This window comes from Salmo salar, chromosome 01, assembly GCF_965601325.2.
Source record: "Salmo salar chromosome 01, fSalSal1, whole genome shotgun sequence".
In the NCBI taxonomy this organism is placed as follows: domain Eukaryota; kingdom Metazoa; phylum Chordata; class Actinopteri; order Salmoniformes; family Salmonidae; genus Salmo; species Salmo salar.
This window is the reverse complement of record NC_138291.1, coordinates 35,016,923-35,035,598: the sequence shown is the minus strand read 5'-3', so window position 1 is coordinate 35,035,598 and position 18,676 is coordinate 35,016,923. Positions and strand designations below refer to the sequence as shown.

The window sequence follows — 18,676 nt, the reverse complement described above, 5'->3', positions numbered from 1 at the left end:
TGTCTGAGCAAGTGTGATGTCATTAATGTTTGTTGAAATGTTTGTAAATGTTAAGTTGTCTATTGTTTTCGTCTATGTATGCTTTTTGTTGATTTTCAAATACAATATATTAAAAAAAAACTGTGACCAGAAAGCAAAGCTAACTTAGTAAATCTGTTCTAGAAGTCAAATCTGATCATTTCCTTCAGTAGAAATCAAATTAGTCTGTTAATTACAAGTTTGGAAATAATGGCAGTGGGGGACTTTAAGAGACTTCTGGGAGTCTCAGATGACACGAGTGATAAGAAGCCATTTCACAACGTCAGCTTAATTTTCCTTAGTGATATTTATTCCCAGAAAGGCACTCACTTCATTTGATGTAATGTTTACACAAAAAAAGACTGAGCAAGGAAAATCCACTCTGGTTCTTAGAAAGGTCATTATCATGGTAAGCCATTTTTATGATAGAATACAAGAAATAGAGGTTACAACCAGTACTTACATTATTCATTATCAGGATTACAAGCTTTTCAGTCAATCCAATATGTATTGTTGTTGTTATGAGTGAGCCTAAGTTCCGACCAGCATCTGTTTCTTCTTTGACTATGCAGAAGACCAGAGGGACCAAAGACAGAATTCAATGTTCCACCGTAGAGGAACATAACTAGACTACCAAAAATCCAATAATCATGTGTTCCCTTATTAAATAATGGAGAGGCTAGCTCATTCATACCAAAAACCATTATGTAATTGTGTTTGACAGAGTAAAAGTTGTTACCACCATTCACATAATTAGTGTTTTTGATTACTGAGCACCCACTGGGCACAGACGTCAGTCCAACGTTTAGTTTCGAAATCATTTTCATTGGATTTAGGTTAAAAGTTGAGTGAAAAAATACGAAATTCCCTTACGTTGATGACTTTTGCAAATCCCAGCAAGTTTTTCACGTTCATTCAATAACATCACGTAGATTTTTTGGGTTGAAATTACATGGAAATAACATTGATTCAACTAGTTTTTGCCCAGTAGGTAAAGCTTTAGGAAGCACATCAATGACAAAAACATAGCAAAGGACCAAAAACATTAGTCATCTGTAAAGTGGCTAAACCCATATGGTAAAGTTCCTGCCTCAGTATAGGTAAATGCAATACTTGATCTGATTGTGTGAGAGAAAAACACTAACACATGTAGCGTATGGTGGACAAATATAATTGTATTCTCTTTTACTGTGAAAAAAAAAGGATTGCAGAAATTGATATTACATAGATACTGTACACAGACATGCTGTGTAAAATACAATTAATAAAAAACATTAAATTCATAATCAATCTTAAATGACAGAATAAAGTAACAAAATGTCACACTAATAAATTGTTCCTATGATGTGCAGAATGAACTGGGTCCAATGGCCATCAAAACCTCATCAGTAAAAGTAGTTTAAATTGAACCGTTCCTTTTGAGATCAGATTGACCCCAGCCCTTAAAATCCCTTAATTGTTTCTAGTTCCACTAACAGTACAGAGTGAATTCAGTACATTTACTTTAGTTAAAATTACAACAAACAGGACAGCTCGCCCTGAGCTTTCAAGTTTTTAGACTTCATTTTGACTGCATTGGAACACCAATGTTGTTTCAAAATCATATACAGAGTGTAGTGTAGGGGTTGTTTGTTATAAAATATGAGTAGATTATCTTTGGGCTATATTTCAAAACCAATGTAGGAATAATTGTTGACAGTTTATTTCAGTAAATTCACACATTGTATATTGATCCAATTCCCCCTTAAGTCATATTTGTTGCAATCCGTTCATCAGCCTGGGCTAAAAGTATAGCTTGTGTGAAATGAATAAGTAAGGTTCAATATCATTGGTGAAGATTTCACTAGGACGGAGCATATTTCGTTTTTTACCCAAGGACTACAGAGATTCAAATAACCAACTCATCTTATTTGAATCAGCTGTGTAGTGCTCGGGCAAAAAAACAAAACGTGCACCTAGGGGGGGCCCCAGGACCGGGTTTAGGAAACCCTGCACTAGTTCACTGGGTTACTTGCTCACATAAGCCTTGGGTAAAAAAGAGAAGCTATCCCACATTGCGTCTGCTTTTTTGTCGGTTGGGGGTGGGGTGGGGTTGGATCGGAAGTAGGGTGCTCTGAAAAGAAAAAACAACAAGGCACAATTTGAGACATCAAAATAGGGACTTTTCTGGGGCTCAAGCTCTCTTCCTTCCAACATTCTATCGTTCTCTCTTTCTTTGGCCTCAGCATTCGTCTGCATACTCTAAATTCGTTGAGCTGGTATTGCCCTCCTTCCTCTCGCCCCCTTCCTCTTCCTCCTCCACCTCCATCTCCTCCACCTCTTCCTCCTTCTCCACTCCCTCCTCCCTCCTCCTCTCCATCGCCTCACAGGCCCTCCGCACGTCCTCAGGAATGTTCCTCTTCAGGTCGCGGTTCTTGTGTCTCTTGGCCAGCTTGGTGAGGGAGCGGAAGCGGAGGTTGAAGAGATTATCCTCTGACGAGGCCTGCTGTGTCTGCTCGCTGCCTCTCCGCTGGTCATAACAAAGATCCCCTGCCCCTTTCGACCTCAAGTTATTCAGCTTGGTGTCGATGCTCTCCTGGGAGGAGGTTTTGAAGCGGCCCTGGTCCAGGCTGGCAAACACAGCCCTCTTCTCTAGGGAGAGCATGTCCAGGGAGTGGGCCCTCTGTTCCAGGCCCAGCTGCCTGCGCTCCATGCTGCGGATGGTGGCGGCCCGCTGCAACTTGTCGTGGATCTCCACACTCAGCCGCCGCCGCGTCTCCCGGAACTCGGCACGCACGTTGGCCTTCCACTCAGCCGCATGGACCTTGAACTCCCCCACCTGCAAGTACACAAAGATGGAGAGTCATTAGAGACAGGAGGGTGGAAGGGGTGCATTACATCAGTTGTTGGATCTTCTACAAATTCCCCTTCAGACAAAAGCCTAGCTCCTTCCATGGAAAGCCAATACCACAGTATCCATCCATATTGTATGTACAGATAAATAGCTTAGTAAGCTCACTATTAACATGTCAGCCTGAACACTAATGACTGCATCTCTAACCACTTCTCACACACAGCTGTCTCTCGGGAGTGTCTCAAGGGCTCCAGATAGGGGCATCAACAAGGCATAATAGCAAAACAGACACGGAAGAAAGGTGGGTAGGGTAGGAGATGAGTCTAGTAAGGAGTGACCTTTTAGTTTCCACTGCTTTAGATAATGTAATGACAGGCAGTGTAATTTAATGAGCAGCACCCACCTCCTCTTTGGTCTTTTTGGACAGCACTCTGAGCCAGTCTCCAATCATGCTCAGGACAGCTGCGAAGTAGGCCAGGCCCACCAGGATCCAGAACCAGACCAGAGGCTTGTACCACTTCATGTACTCGATCTTCCGATCCCCACCTGGAACAACAAAGGAAGAGTTGTTACATTGCATGCCAACTATTGGATTATGTATGTATGTATGTATGTATGTATGTATGTATGTATGTATGTATGTATGTATGTATGTATGTATGTATGTATGTATGTATGTATGTATGTATGTATGTATGTATGTATGTATGTATGTGCCTGTTACCATCAAGTTATTGTCAACAATAAAACATTTACCACCCCAAAAATATTTTCATTACAGACAGATTAGTAGGACAAGGAAAGGTTCAGTTTGACAAACACAACATTTGTAATTGGGTTTTGAAGAGACTTTATGTTATATCAGCATTATTTTTGCATTATTCTTGCCATAATATTCCCCAAGATAAGTCTTCCTGAGATATAATTACCGGCAGTCACTTTTAGCATCATTATTCAAGGGATTATCAATGTAATGCAGACACAACAAAACACAAGCAAATAAAACCTTGAGTTGATGGAGAATCCAATGGATAATTTCAGACTAAAGTCACAGTTCATAAACCTGTTTTACCGTAACACTATCATACCTGCCACATAGTCCCCTATGCCAATCGTTGATAGCGTGATGATGACAAAGTAGATCGCATCCAGAGTCGTCCATCCCTCGATGTGTTTGAAAATTACTGCCGGGATGCCAACGAAGACTATGCACCCGGCTATGATGAAGAGTATGGTGGAGGTGACTCTGATTTTGGTCTGGCTGATCTGTTTGTGTTTTTGCTGCAGTACAAACAAGACATGGTCAGAGGACGACAGTAAGACAACAATTACAAAGTTGTCAAAAAAAAATAGAAGAAAGTTAGCTATACACAGTACATTTCTAGCTAGAAGACACTAGGCTTCAAGAGATGCTGTTTCATCAATTACTTAATGTATCAATACCCATTAGCCAAAACACTCCAGAGCACCCCAGGCACCAAGAAAGAAAACCATACAAAACCACCCTTCCATTGATCCAGCAGGAAAATCCTAATTCCCAAACTCCCCTTATGTCACAGAAACTCAAGTCCCCAGGGGCTTTCAGAAGTCTGAGGAGGGGCTTAGCTCTACATTTTGGCTTTTAGATCCCAATAAACAAGATTACATGGACAGGGATCAGCACTCCTACTCTGAGATGCTTGATACATACAGCCTGCTCACAGAATCTCAATCAGGTCCTGGCCCTCTACCTCCCCTGCCCCCACACTCTATCAAACACCTCTGCCCTCACTACAAGGACCACATCGTAATCTCAGCCTAAGCTAGCCTGACTCATGTGTTGACTCCTTGGGGGGGGACAAGAGTCCAAAACCATTCACTGAACCTAGTATAATACCTGGATAACAGACATAGCTTTTACAGGGATGACTGTGTCACCCTGTAATCACCCTATTCATTGTGCTGTTCACAGTGAATGGGGTGATTATAGGTTGGAAGTAATATCCCTGGTTTTCACTGTGGGTAGCATATTGGTTTACGAAAAATGTATCAAGCCCTACAAAAATGTCTATTAATTATAATAGAATATTTTCAAATGTCCTGTTGCTGCAGGATTATGTTCCTGCTGTAGCAAACAGGCTCCAATCAAGATCCTATATCTGTATATAACATGCCCCAAATACTAATTTTCAAAGACCCCTTTCTTCACAAAATAAGTAATCAAACATGGTGTGTCTAAATTAATTTGAATAAACGTATTGAAAGTTAACTACACTGCTCAAAAAAATAAAGGGAACACTTAAACAACACAATGTAACTCCAAGTCAATCACACTTCTGTGAAATCAAACTGTCCACTTAGGAAGCAACATTGATTGACAATAAATTTCACATGCTGTTGTGCAAATGGAATAGACAACAGGTGGAAATTATAGGCAATTAGCAAGACACCTCCAATAAAGGAGTGGTTCTGCAGGTGGGGACCACAGATCACTTCTCAGTTCCTATGATTCCTGGCTGATGTTTTGGTCACTTTTGAATGCTGGCGGTGCTTTCACTCTAGTGGTAGCATGAGACGGAGTCTACAACCCACACAAGTGGCTCAGGTAGTGCAGCTCATCCAGGATGGCACATCAATGAGAGCTGTGGCAAGAAGGTTTGCTGTGTCTGTCAGTGTAGTGTCCAGAGTATGGAGGCGCTACCAGGAGACAGGCCAGTACATCAGTAGATGTGGAGGAGGCCGTAGGAGGGCAACAACCCAGCAGCAGGACCGCTACCTCCGCCTTTGTGCAAGGAGGAGCAGGAGAAGCACTGCCAGAGCCCTGCAAAATGACCTCCAGCAGGCCACAAATGTGCATGTGTCTGCTCAAACGGTCAGAAACAGACTCCATGAGGGTGGTATGAGGGCCCGACGTCCACAGGTGGGGGTTGTGCTTACAGCCCAACACTGTGCAGGACGTTTGGCATTTGCCAGAGAACACCAAGATTGGCAAATTCGCCACTGGCACCCTGTGCTCTTCACAGATGAAAGCAGGTTCACACTGAGCATGTGACAGACGTGACAGAGTCTGGAGGCGCCGTGGAGAACGTTCTGCTGCCTGCAACATCCTCCAGCATGACCGGTTTGGCGGTGGGTCAGTCATGGTGTGGGGTGGCATTTCTTTGGGGGACCGCACAGCCCTCCATGTGCTCGCCAGAGATAGCCTGACTGCCATTAGGTACCGAGATGAGATCCTCAGACCCCTTGTGAGACCATATGCTGGTGCGGTTGGCCCTGGGTTCCTCCTAATGCAAGACAATGCTAGACCTCATGTGGCTGGAGTGTGTCAGCAGTTCCTGCAAGAGGAAGGCATTGATGCTATGGACTGGCCTGCCCGTTCCCCAGACCTCCAATTGAGCACATCTGGGACATCATGTCTCGCTCCATTCACCAACGCCACGTTGCACCACAGACTGTCCAGGAGTTGGCGGATGCTTTAGTCCAGGTCTGGGAGGAGATCCCTCAGGAGACCATCCGCCACCTCATCAGGAGCATGCCCAGGCATTGTAGGGAGGTCATACAGGCACGTGGAGGCCACACACACTACTGAGCCTTATTTTGACTTGTTTTAAGGACATTACATCAAAGTTGGATCAGCCTGTAGTGTGGTTTTCCACTTTAATTTCTAGTGTGACTCCAAATCCAGACCTCCATGGGTTGATAAATTGGATGTCCATTGATTATTTTTGTGTGATTTTGTTGTCAGCACATTCAACTATGTAAAGAAAAAAGTATTTAATAAGATTATTTATTTCATTCAGACCTAGGATGTGTTGTTTAAGTGTTCCCTTTATTTTTTTGAGCAGTATATAACCAACTTATCTCTGAAAGCATCATGTGCTTATGCAGTTCCAGTAAATCCCCTGTACATAACAAAACCCAAAGTTCTCAAGTAATCCAATTTACCCTGTATATCTTCTCCACCCTCAAGACGCTCTTGACAAATATGGTTCCTAGCTGGTCTCCGATGCCAGCCAGGAGGAACCCAAACAGCGGGATGCCAAATATGGCGTACAGGATGCAGAAGATCTTCCCTCCCTCCGTGCTGGGTGCTATGTTCCCGTAACCTGTCACAGTGGTGTTTTGTTATGTAAAGCCTGTGTTATATTCCTGCAGGTGGAGGTCAGAGGTAAATAAGCACTAAGAGAGGAAATAATCAGGTTGGGCTCAGAGAACATGACATGAATTACAACCTGCAGTGAATGGAGAGACAAAACAGGGCAGGGATGACTAAGGCACAGCTTCATCTAAACCAGCACGGTGGGATGTGTGTCCCTCTCCAAAGTGAGAGAAGCAGTGTAATTGTGTAAACAGATGAAATGGTATTCATATGTTCTGCTAAAAAGACAACCTGGTGCCACTGTTCCTTCCCACCTCCCGACAGGATGCTATTATCATCAGTAAATCATATACTGTGAAGACACACACACACAGACATTAGCATAAAGTACATCCTGTGAATGACGTTTGTTTTATCCATTTCCCAGCAAGCTCATGATAAATAGCACACATTGCAATACAGTAGTGTAATGCTGACAGAACTGCACTTGAATTAGCGAGTCACAGCACCCGTAGGTTACCTCATAACTTTCACGTCAAAGTGATATTGCTTTATTCTACTCAGTTAAGAGGAGGAAGTAATGAGTTAGTAGGTTGGTGATGGAGATTACCTATCGTTGTGATCACGGTTCCAGCAAAGAAGAAAGCACTGCCCAGATCCCAGTGACTGGAGTTGTAAGACGTGTCTCCGATCGGACTGACTCCTGCACTGACAGCGTCTATGGAATGCTAACAAAGAGAGAAACAGACAGAGAATAGGGTTGGTTATTTTAACTGGTAGGCTACACAGCAATTCCATACAGTTCAATGTGTAGTTAATCTGCTTAAACATACAAATGATGAACAAAATGAACCCAGAATCAACCACAGTCAAGCTCTTTGATATCTTGGCACCAATGGAATAACCTGTGTTGTCTTTGGTCTTTCAACACATGCTACATACAGTAAAGAGGACAGTACCATGCCACACTAAGCCCTCAGCTGATGGAAAGACAAAACCATACGCCTAACATGTGTCTTGACTGCATTTAATTGCCACTATAAACTCATCATGGCGTAAACGGCCGCCCCCATGTGTGCCATACACAGCATGGGTTATGCAATGTACTTGAGAGCGAATGACTGATGATTGTGCCAATCTCTTCAGATGAACCTTGAAGGTCACCAGTGGCAGGAGGATGTGTGGTGGGGAGGGAGAGATGGCCGGATGGAGGGGGGGGGGGGGGGGGGGGCACTGAGGAGTTAGGCAGGACAGGGTGGGGTGGTGTTCAGGGTTTTCCACTGTCCAGATGGCTAGCTGTGTGCTTGTGGCGTGCAAGGCAGGCAGCAGTCGAGGTCCGCCCCAGCACTTCTGCACTGCTGAACATGCCAGGTGTGTGAGAGTCAGAGTCAGTAAATCTGACGGGTTGGGTACCCACTGTCCGGGCACAGGGCACATTCATAAGGAACACTTCCTTTGTAATAATTACTATCAGGGCATGGGCTTTTTTTCTGAGTGGTGGATGAAAAATGGCTGCATAGCAAATGTCTGATTAGTCCATAATATCAACAACATTAATGTATCACAGTCAATACTCACACCATGCAACCCCATACTTAGCACATTCTTACAGGAATGCCAACTTCCTCTACTACAAAGACTGTTCAAAGTGTTTGGTGGTTTGTTGTGTGTGTGTGGCCAAGCTTAAAATACTAGCGTTTTGGCATTTCCTCCTACACTCAGCGAACGTCCGAGGAGACAGTCACCTACAGGAAGACTTTTATATTTTGTTCTCTCTCCGATCTCAGGTCTTATTAAGTCCCTGACTTTTTTCTTCTGCTCTATGTCAGAGGCAGAGCATTAACATTAGAGAACTACAGTCTCCTACTGCCTCTCATTGTCTCCTTAATCTGTACTGTAGCAAGTATCCAAACAAAGTAGTACATTATCTACATTTTCTCCATTATATAATCACAATGTTTATGTGCGTTATACAATAAGGACTTATTGTAGAAATTAAACATCTTTTTATATTTCCCTAAGGAACTTCAAATTGCCTTAGAATAAACTGCACTTCTGCTGAAGTAGAGCTATTTCAGAAGAGGGAATCGTAGATTAGAATGAACAATAGAATGAAATTGCCTCAGCACTTGTAGCCTTCTTGATGGGAAAATACAAATACAAGACCAACCCATGCCTGCCTAGTAAACACCTCCTCACTTCTCCTCCATGCTGTCAGGTGGTAGTGATGAGCACTCCCTCATGAATATGGATCCACCTACCCTGCTGTCACATATACAGAGAGAGACGGAGTAAACAGCACATCTTCAGCAGAGGAGCACGACTTTCTACACATCATTGCACATGCCCTCTAATATATATGCATGTGTTGGAAGTAAGAAACAGAACATTATGTACGGTGTGTGTATCTAATTGGGCTGCTTTCAGTATTAAAAACATAAATACCCAGTTTATTCTATAAACCTGATTACCTGGATTGCTACTACTGCCCTTTGGCACCAACATATGTAATCATGAAGTGCTTTAAAAGGCTGGTCATGGCACACATCACCTCCATCATCCCAGACACCCTAAACCCTCTCCAATTGACATACCGCCCAAACAGATCTACAGACAACGCAATCTCAATTGCACTCCACACTGCCCTCTCCCACCTGGACAAGAGGAATACCTGTGTGATAATGCTGCTCATCGTCTACAACTCAGCGTTCAACAACAAAGTGCCCTCCAAGCTCTTCACCAAGCTCGGGACCCTGGGACTGAAAAACCTCCCTCTGCAATTGGATCCTGGACTTCCTGATGGGCCGACCCCAGGTGGTGAGAGTAGGCAACAACACCTCTACCATGCTGACCCTCAACACGGGAGGCCCCCAGGGGAGTGTGCTCAGCCCCCTCCTGTTTACCCACGACTGTTGGCCACACACGACAAAAACTCCCTCATCAAGTTTGCTGACGACACGATGAAACAGCCGGTGATGAGACAGCCTACAAGGGGGAGGTAATAAAATTGGCAGTGTGGTGCCAGGACAACAACCTCTCCCTCAACATCAGCAAGAAGAAGGAGCTGATCGTGGACTACAGGAAACCAGGGGGGTGCACACCCACATCCACATCGAGGGGGCCAAAAAAAGGCATGGCGGTGCCTCTTCTCCCTCAGGAAGTTGAAACAATTTGGCATGGCCCCTCAGATCCTCAGGAACTTTTACAGCTGCATCATTGAGAGCATCCTGACTGGTTGTATCACCGTTTGGTATGGCAACTGCACCGCCCGCGACCGGAAGGCCCTACAGAGCAGTGAAGGCTCCTCAGAGTAGGAAAGGGAGGACCATACTAAAACTATACTAAATATATTCACATCACCAAATAATTTATTAAAACACAATGTTTTGCAATGACGGTCTACAGTAGCCTTAACAGCACTCTGTAGGGTAGCACCATGGTGTAGCCGGAGGACAGCTAGCTTCAGTCCTCCTCTTCAATAGAAAACCTAGGAGGATCATGGTTCTCCACCCCTTCCATAGACTTACACAGTAATTATGACTAGGGCTGTTGCGGTGACCGTATTACCGCTACACAGGCGGTTACGAGTCATGAAGGCAGTCAAATTCCACGTTACCGTTTAGTCACGGTAATTAGGCTTTTTCAAGCTCTGATGCTGCTGATAGTCATTAGGAGCCTACCATACTTGCTAATGGCCTGGTACTCAGCACTCTAGTGGTTAGAGCGTTGGGCCAGTAACCAAAAGATTGCTGGATCGAATCCCCAAGCTGACAAGGTAAAAATCTGTCATTCTGCCCCTGAGCAAGGCAGTTAACCCACTGTTCCCCAGGCACTGAAGACATGGATGTCGATTATGGCATCCCCTCGTACCTCTCTGATTCAGAGGGGTTGAGTTAAATGCAGAAGATACATTTCAGTTGAAGGAATTAAGTTGTACAACTGACTAGGTATCCCCATTTCTCACTCTATTGTCCCTCTAATCACTCTGATATCAATGCAAATGTAATCGAAAATCTAATCAAACACTTCACGAGAGCCCATGAGCTCATGATGCGCAACATTTCTATAGGCTATGCAATTGCGCGACAAAACAGAGTGATGGCCTCTTAAAAAGAGGAGGATCCCATCAGCTTTCTATAGGCTAGGCCTACTATATTTATTTCTCAACTTTCCTAAAATTAAGCAGATTGCTTATCTTTACAACAGGAGTATAGCCTACCTGGCTGGCATGAAAATTAACCACAGAAGAAGTGTCCTCCATTCACTATTTAAGTGCACACGTAGTGAGTAGTTGACTCAAAGAGAGACAATAGTTGAACAGTTTTGAACAAATGAATATCTTCAAAAATGAAGGAGAAGCAAGCTATAGCTATATTTCGTTGTATTTTTTGTAAAATTTAACTTAGCTAGTGAATGCAGCTAGCTAGTTTAGCCTTCTCAAACACCCGGCTCAAACAGAAAGGAATGCTATGTTAGCTACTGTAGATGGCTATGGCTATCCAACACTGGAACTCTTCCAAGTCAAGGTAAGCATTTTGGTTTTATTAATTTATTGCCACCGGGGCCCATTGGTGTAACTGCTAAACTGCTTGCTGCCTACACTGTACTGCATGATTGTAGCGGGTTTACTAACGCATTAGTTCTAGTAGCTACGACGATGTAGGTAGGCTGTGTGTAGCACGTTATTGGTTATGATATATTTGGCTTGGAAAGTTTTTTTCGCCTGGTCACAGAAAGCTGATATGTTGTGCACTGAAGTCCACAAGCAAAGGGAAAAGGTTCAGAGGAGGAGAGCACGTAGATGTAAGAATGAATAGTACAATGATAAAAAATGATCATGCTGTTTGTATGTGGCTCCTGTGAAAGTTCACTGTGTTTGCGTGTGATCAGGGGTGTATTAATTCCGCCAATTCTGTTGGAAAATGTTTCTTTAACAGAAGTTTGTTGAATAGAAACTTTCGTTTGCAACTGTTGGACTAAAGATTACACCCTAGATCAGCTAGATGCAGACAAGAGTGTGCAAGGCGTTATTGAATATGTCACTGTCTGTCACCTTGAGTACTCAAAACTTTCTCTCAGCCTGTGTACCTACGTTGTGCATTTTCAGTCAGAGGCTAGGTTGTAGCAATATCATGTAATAGCCTAAACCTATTGATATTACATTGAGCTGGGTATGAATGACAGTCATCCAATATGCTGTAATAGAAATAAAGCCATGCTCATAAAAAACTATAATCATCCTCCCTCATTTTAAACGTCACCGACCGCCACTGCTACAGAGGGTGGTGCGGACGGCCCAGCGCATCACTGGGAGAGAGCTCCCAGTCATCCAGGACATACATGCCAGACGGTGTCTGAGAAAGGCCCAAAGAACTGCCAAAGACTCCAGACACCCGAGACATGGACTGTTCTCCATGCACCTGTCCGGCAGGCGGTACCAGTGCATCAAGACTCAGACAAACAGACTCCTAAACAGCTTCTATCCCCATGGCCATACGACTGTTAAATCACTAACAACTACTGCTCTTTCTCTCCCAAAGGCTATCCACACTGACACTATGCCCATCCACAGGTCTCTCTCTACCTGCTCAGGCACAACCTACGCTGCTGCTAATATGATTATTGATTAGATGTATTACTCCATTAGGCTGCTGTCCATTGATTATTACTATTACTACTGTTGACTGAACAAAGTTTACTCCAATGCTTCCCACAGTTGTGTCAAGTTGGGTGGATGTCCTTTGGGTGGTGGACCATTCTTGATACACATGGGAAACTGTTGAGCGTGAAAAATCTAGCAGCATTGCAGTTCTTGACACACTCAAACCGGTGCGCCTCACACCTACTACCATATCAAAGGCACTTAAATATTTTGTCTTGTCTATTCACCTTCTGAATGGCACACATACACAAGCCATGTCTCAATTGTCTCAACGCTTAAAAATCCTTATTTAACCTGTCTACTCCCCTTTATCTACATTGATCAAAGTGGATTTAACAAGTGACATCAATAAGGGATTATAGCTGTCACCTGGATTCACCTGGTCAGTCCATGCCACTCCAGTATCCCTGCACACTGAATAAGGTACTGGCACTGACCTGTATATACTTGCATTCTTAAGTTACTTTTACTCTCATTGTAGTTCTTGTGTGGTTTTTATTCTTACTTTTATTTGTATTCTATTTTCTATTATTATTATCTATATTATTATGGGGTGGCAGGTAGCCTAGGGGTTAAAGCGTTGGGCCAGTAACTGAAAGGTTGCTAGATCGAATCCCTGTAATGGTTGTCTGGAAGAGGGAACCAAGGTGCAGCAGAGGATGTGTTCATCATTAGAATTTTAATTCAAATAAACAAGAGAACACTACAAAATGAACAAAAACGACAGCAAACAGTCCTGTTAGGAAAATACTCAAAACAGAAACAATTACCCACAAAACCCAAAGGAAAAACATGCTCCTTATGTGTGACTCCCAATCAGCAGCAACGAGCTTCAGCTGTGCCTGATTGGGAGCCACACACATGGCCCAAAACAAAGAAATACCAAAACATAGAAAAAGGAACATAGAACTCCCACCCAATGTAACACCCTGGCCTAACCAAAATAAAGAACAAAAAACCCCTCTCTATGGCCAGGGCGTTACAATCCCCGAGCTGACAAGGTAAAGATCTGTCGTTCTGCCCCTGAACAAGGCACTGTTCCTAGGCCGTCATTGTAAATAAGAATTTGTTCTTAACTGACTAGCCTAGTTAAATAAAATTATTATTATTATCTATATTGTTATTATCACTGCATTGTCAGAAAGAGCTCTCAAGGTAAGAATTTCAGTGTACTGTTTTACACCTGTTGTATCCTGTGCACGTGTTGAATAAACGTTGAAACTTGGATTGGTTGCATAGGGCCGTAGGTTTTGATAGCATATGATTGAACATGCCGTTTTTAGGATAACTTGTACTGTACTCCAATGAATCTGGACATCACCCATACATCACAATATAGGATAGAAATTCATATGTTTCAAGACCAAACGCGACAACTACATTTTCTCCCAGTATGTCTGAATATATCATGTTCAGATTTACGCAATGCTGCCTTATTAGGGATAAAGCATAAGGCAACACTAACGCTGAGGTTTAGACTCTCAGTGTGACTAATGATACCGGTGCTGTCCAGGCTAAAACAGCAGTAGGTTCCACTGCCCAGGTAAGTCTAGTTGTCTATTTCCCTGCTTCTCTTGACTAAGCCAAGATCCACTTCACACTTGAGCAGTTGAATATATACACCAGGTTATTGTAAAAGAGAATGTATTCTCAATCACCTATCATGGATAAATAGAGGTATGAAGAAAAAATATGTGCAACAAAAGAACTGACCATAGACAGAGGAAGCATAGAGGAAATAGATTCCTTGAGAGCACTTCCCTTGTTGTTAGCAGCACAGTCTGGAATATTATCTCTGTCCAGGTTTTACTAACAGATATTATTGTTCCCCTCAGACTAAATCCTTATACTAATTCCATTCTCAGTTTAATTCTAACAGTATTAGGAATGATGTGGTCATTGAAGTAAGATTTAAAAGGTTTCCATAGGTCCACTGTGCCTGGCAGAAATAGATTGTCCATAACTACATGTTCCTCAAGCAAGCCTTCCACCAAAGGAATTCTGGATCTATAGGTGGAACCACAGACGGAAAGATGAGTTCCCCCTCTCCTTAAACGTGCATTACAATCTCCACATCATTGAATTTAGGGTAGTGCATCAGTGAGAGGCACTCTATATTATAGAGGCTCAAAAGGTTAGACATGAAATGTCTGGTTTTAGCTCTGTCAGCGCAGCCTGAGTACCTCAGGACAACATTTGTTTTATTTTTTTATTTCACCTTTATTTAACCAGGTAGGCTAGTTGAGAACAAGTTCTCATTTACAACTGCGACCTGGCCACGATAAAGCAAAGCAGTGCGACACAAACAACAACACAGAGTTACACATGGAATAAACAAACATACAGTCAATAATACAATAGAAAAGGTCTATATACAGTGTGTGCAAATGAGGTAGGATAAGGGAGGTAAGGCAATAAATAGGCCATAGTGGCGGAATAATTACAATATAGCAATTAAACACTGGAGTCATAGATGTGCAGAAGATGAATGTGCAAGTAGAGATACTGGGGTGCAAAGGAGCAAAATAAATTCAATAAATAACAGCATGGGGATGAGATAGTTGGATGGGCTATTTACAGATGGGCTATGTACAGGTGCAGTGATCTGTGAGCTGCTCTGATAGCTGGTGCTTAAAGTTAGTGAGGGAGATATGAGTCTCCAGCTTCAGTGATTTTTGCAGTTCGTTCCAGTCATTGGCAGCAGAGAACTGGAAGGAAAGGCGGCCAAATGAGGAATTGGCTTTGGGGGTGACCAGTGAAATATACGTGCTGGAGCGCGTGCTACGGGTGGGTGCTGCTATGGTGACCAGTGAGCTGAGATAAGGCGGGGCTTTATCTAGCAAAGACTTATAGATGACCTGGAGCCAGTGAGTTTGGCAACGAATATGAAGAGAGGGCCAGCCAACAAGAGCATACAGGTCGCAGTGGTGGGTAGTATATGGGGCTTTGGTGACAAAATGGATGGCACTGTGATAGACTGCATCCAATTTGCTGAGTAGAGTGTTGGAGGCTATTTTGTAAATTACATTGCTGAAGTCTAGGATCGGTAGGATAGTCCGTTTTATGAAGGTATGTTTGGCAGCATGAGTGAAGGATGCTTTGTTGTGAAATAGGAAGCCGATTCTAGATTTAATTTTGGATTGGAGATGCTTAATGTGAGTCTGGAAGGAGAGTTTACAGTCTAACCAGACACCTAGGTATTTGTAGTTGTCCACATATTCTAAGTCAGAACCGTCCAGAGTAGTGATGCTGGACGTGTGGGCAGGTGTGGGCAGCGATCGGTTGAAGAGCACGCATTTAGTTTTACTTGCATTTAAGAGCAGTTGGAGGCCACGGAAGGAGAGTTGTATGGCATTGAAGCTCATCTGGAGGTTAGTTAACACAGTGACACATACAATCACTATATAAATTATTCACTTTTCCTCTTTGTCTTCCTGATTAATTTTAGTTCTCACAAAACCTCCCCTGGATTAATCAACCCGCTAGCTACATCATTCAAGCTGTATGGTTTGATGTCTGTATGATGAAAGGAATACATTAATGTGACAAAAGAATATCTGTACTGGTGGACATTTGATTCTCTGCATGCTTAGTTAGCACTGGTTTTAACCCTACATTAAACCTACATATCATTAGAGATATTATTATCCAATCATTCCACCTGGATTTAACCTTGAACCTCGGTTTAATCAATTGTCTATTGCTAATCAAATTAATCAGTGACTAGTGCCACAAACAAGTAGTGACTGCAACTATACCAAGGGTATTGTAATGTTTCAGGAGTGTGTTAATGCCTGCAGGAGGAAACGCTTGAGTAACTGGTAATAGAACAACCCATTATAGCTGGGCTGTAAATTACAGCTTTTCTACCCGATAAAGACAAATAATATATTTACTATAAAAAACAACTGCCTGTGGACAGTATAACATTAAAAAGCTCTATTTCAGAGCTAAAGCTCTTAGATAAGAAAAACAACAGGTCTTGACTGGAGTAGATGACACCATGAAGTCCCATTGTGCCAAACACACTGAGTCTTACAAACCCTGCCAGGCACTGCCAATTAGGCCCAAGGTCCCAGTGGGCACACAGTGGGTGGGCAGCAGACACACATACAAACACACGCGTATTCTATGCTATTCTACGGGATCTTAGTCACTTCATATTTACATATCTGGCATTACTCATCTCATATGTATATACTGTTTTCTATACTGTTTTCTATACTGTTTTACAGTATCTCATTCACTTAATAATGTTTACATAGCTTGCATTACTCATTTCATATGTATATATTGTATTCTATACTGTATTCTATACTATTCTACTGTATCTTAGTCCGTTCTGCTCTGACATCGCTCGTCCACATGTATATAGTCTTAATTCATTCCTACTTAGATTTGTGTGTATTGGGTATATGTTGTGTAATTTGTTAGATATTACTGCACTGTCAGAGCTAGAAGCACAAGCATTTCGTTACACAACATAGCAATAACATCTGCTAATCACGTGTGTGTGATAAATACATTTACATTTTAGTCATTTAGCAGACGCTCTTATCCAGAGCGACTTACAGTAGTGAATGCATACATTTCATACATTTTTTTTTCTGTGCTGGCCCCCCGTGGGAATCGAACCCACAACCCTGGCGTTGCAAACACCATGCGTTGCAAACACCATGCGTTGCAAACACCATGCATTGCAAACACCATGCATTGCAAACACCATGCTCTACCAACTGAGCTACAGGGATGGCCAATCTGGGGTGAGGACACAAACAGCAAATACAATTTGATTTGATTTGATACATGCACGCACACACACTCTTCTCGAAATTGCCATCTCGCAACAGACGCCCCTGTCAAACAGCATGACAACAGTGAGACACCGAAAGCTGGGCTACTGCCCATGGCCATCAGGATGAATGATGGCTGAATGATAGGCTTGACACAGCACTAATGGCTGGGCTATAGAACCTGTTAGGGGAACAGATAAATCCCAGTCATATTGATGGAGTGCTTGTTTTAAGGATGCACGCCCCACAGGTCATCTCTCAAGTGGGCACAGTTACTACTTTTACTGTAACCTCCTTTTGCTGAGCTTCAGACATGGATGTATCTGTCAAATGAAGGCTAATGTCTAGATGTGACTTGTTATAGAAGATGGACATTGTTGTAGCATTGGCAATCATTAAATGTCAAGACTGTTATATTATCAAATCAATTCTCTACAGTGAGGGAAAAAAGTATTTGATCCCCTGCTGATTTTGTACGTTTGCCCACTGACAAAGAAATGATCAGTCTATCATTTTAATGGTAGGTTTATTTAAACAGTGAGAGACAGAATAACAACAAAAAAATCCAGAAAAACGCATGTCAAAATTGTATAAATTGATTTACATCTTAATGAGGGAAATAAGTATTTGACCCCCTCTCAATCAGAAAGATTTCTGGCTTCCAGGTGTCTTTTATACAGGTACCTGTCCACAGAAGCAATCAATCAATCAGATTCCAAACTCTCCACCATGGCCAAGACCAAAGAGCTCTCCAAGGATGTCAGGGACAAGATTGTAGACCTACATAAGGCTGGAATGGGCTACAAGACCATCGCCAAGCAGCTTGGTGAGAAGGTGACAACAGTTGGTGCGATTATTCGCAAATGGAAGAAACACAAAAGAACTGTCAATCTCCCTCGGCCTGGGGCTCCATGCAAGATCTCACCTCGTGGAGTTGCAATGATCATGAGAACGGTGAGGAATCAGCCCAGAACTACACGGGAGAATCTTGTCAATGATCTCAAGGCAGCTGGGACCATAGTCACCAAGAAAACAATTGATAACACACTACGTCGTGAAGGACTGAAATCCTGCAGCACCCGCAAGGTCCCCCTGCTCAAGAAAGCACATATACATGCCCGTCTGAAGTTTGCCAATGAACATCTGAATGATTCAGAGGACAACTGGGTGAAAGTGTTGTGGTCAGATGAGACCAAAATGGAGCTCTTTGGCATCAACTCAACTCGCCGTGTTTGGAGGTGGAGGAATGCTGCCTATGACCCCAGAACACCATCCCCACCGTCAAACATGGA

At 42.9% G+C, this 18,676-nt stretch overlaps 1 protein-coding gene across 2 annotated transcripts in view; it reads right to left on the bottom strand.

Annotated features, from left to right (window-relative positions):
• Positions 1–306: 306 nt before the first annotated feature.
• The window catches only part of kcnk10b (potassium channel, subfamily K, member 10b), a 43,645-nt gene continuing 25,275 nt past the window's right edge, over positions 307–18,676 (bottom strand). For both annotated transcript variants that reach the window (XM_014193592.3, XM_014193581.3), the window contains exons 3-7: positions 7,540–7,657; positions 6,776–6,936; positions 3,940–4,132; positions 3,255–3,397; positions 307–2,836 (exon numbers count right to left, since the gene is read on the bottom strand). In XM_014193592.3, the coding sequence (XP_014049067.2) occupies positions 2,240–2,836; positions 3,255–3,397; positions 3,940–4,132; positions 6,776–6,936; positions 7,540–7,657 (1,212 nt within the window). In that variant the 3' untranslated portion in view covers positions 307–2,239. The remainder of the gene's footprint in view (positions 2,837–3,254; positions 3,398–3,939; positions 4,133–6,775; positions 6,937–7,539; positions 7,658–18,676) is intronic.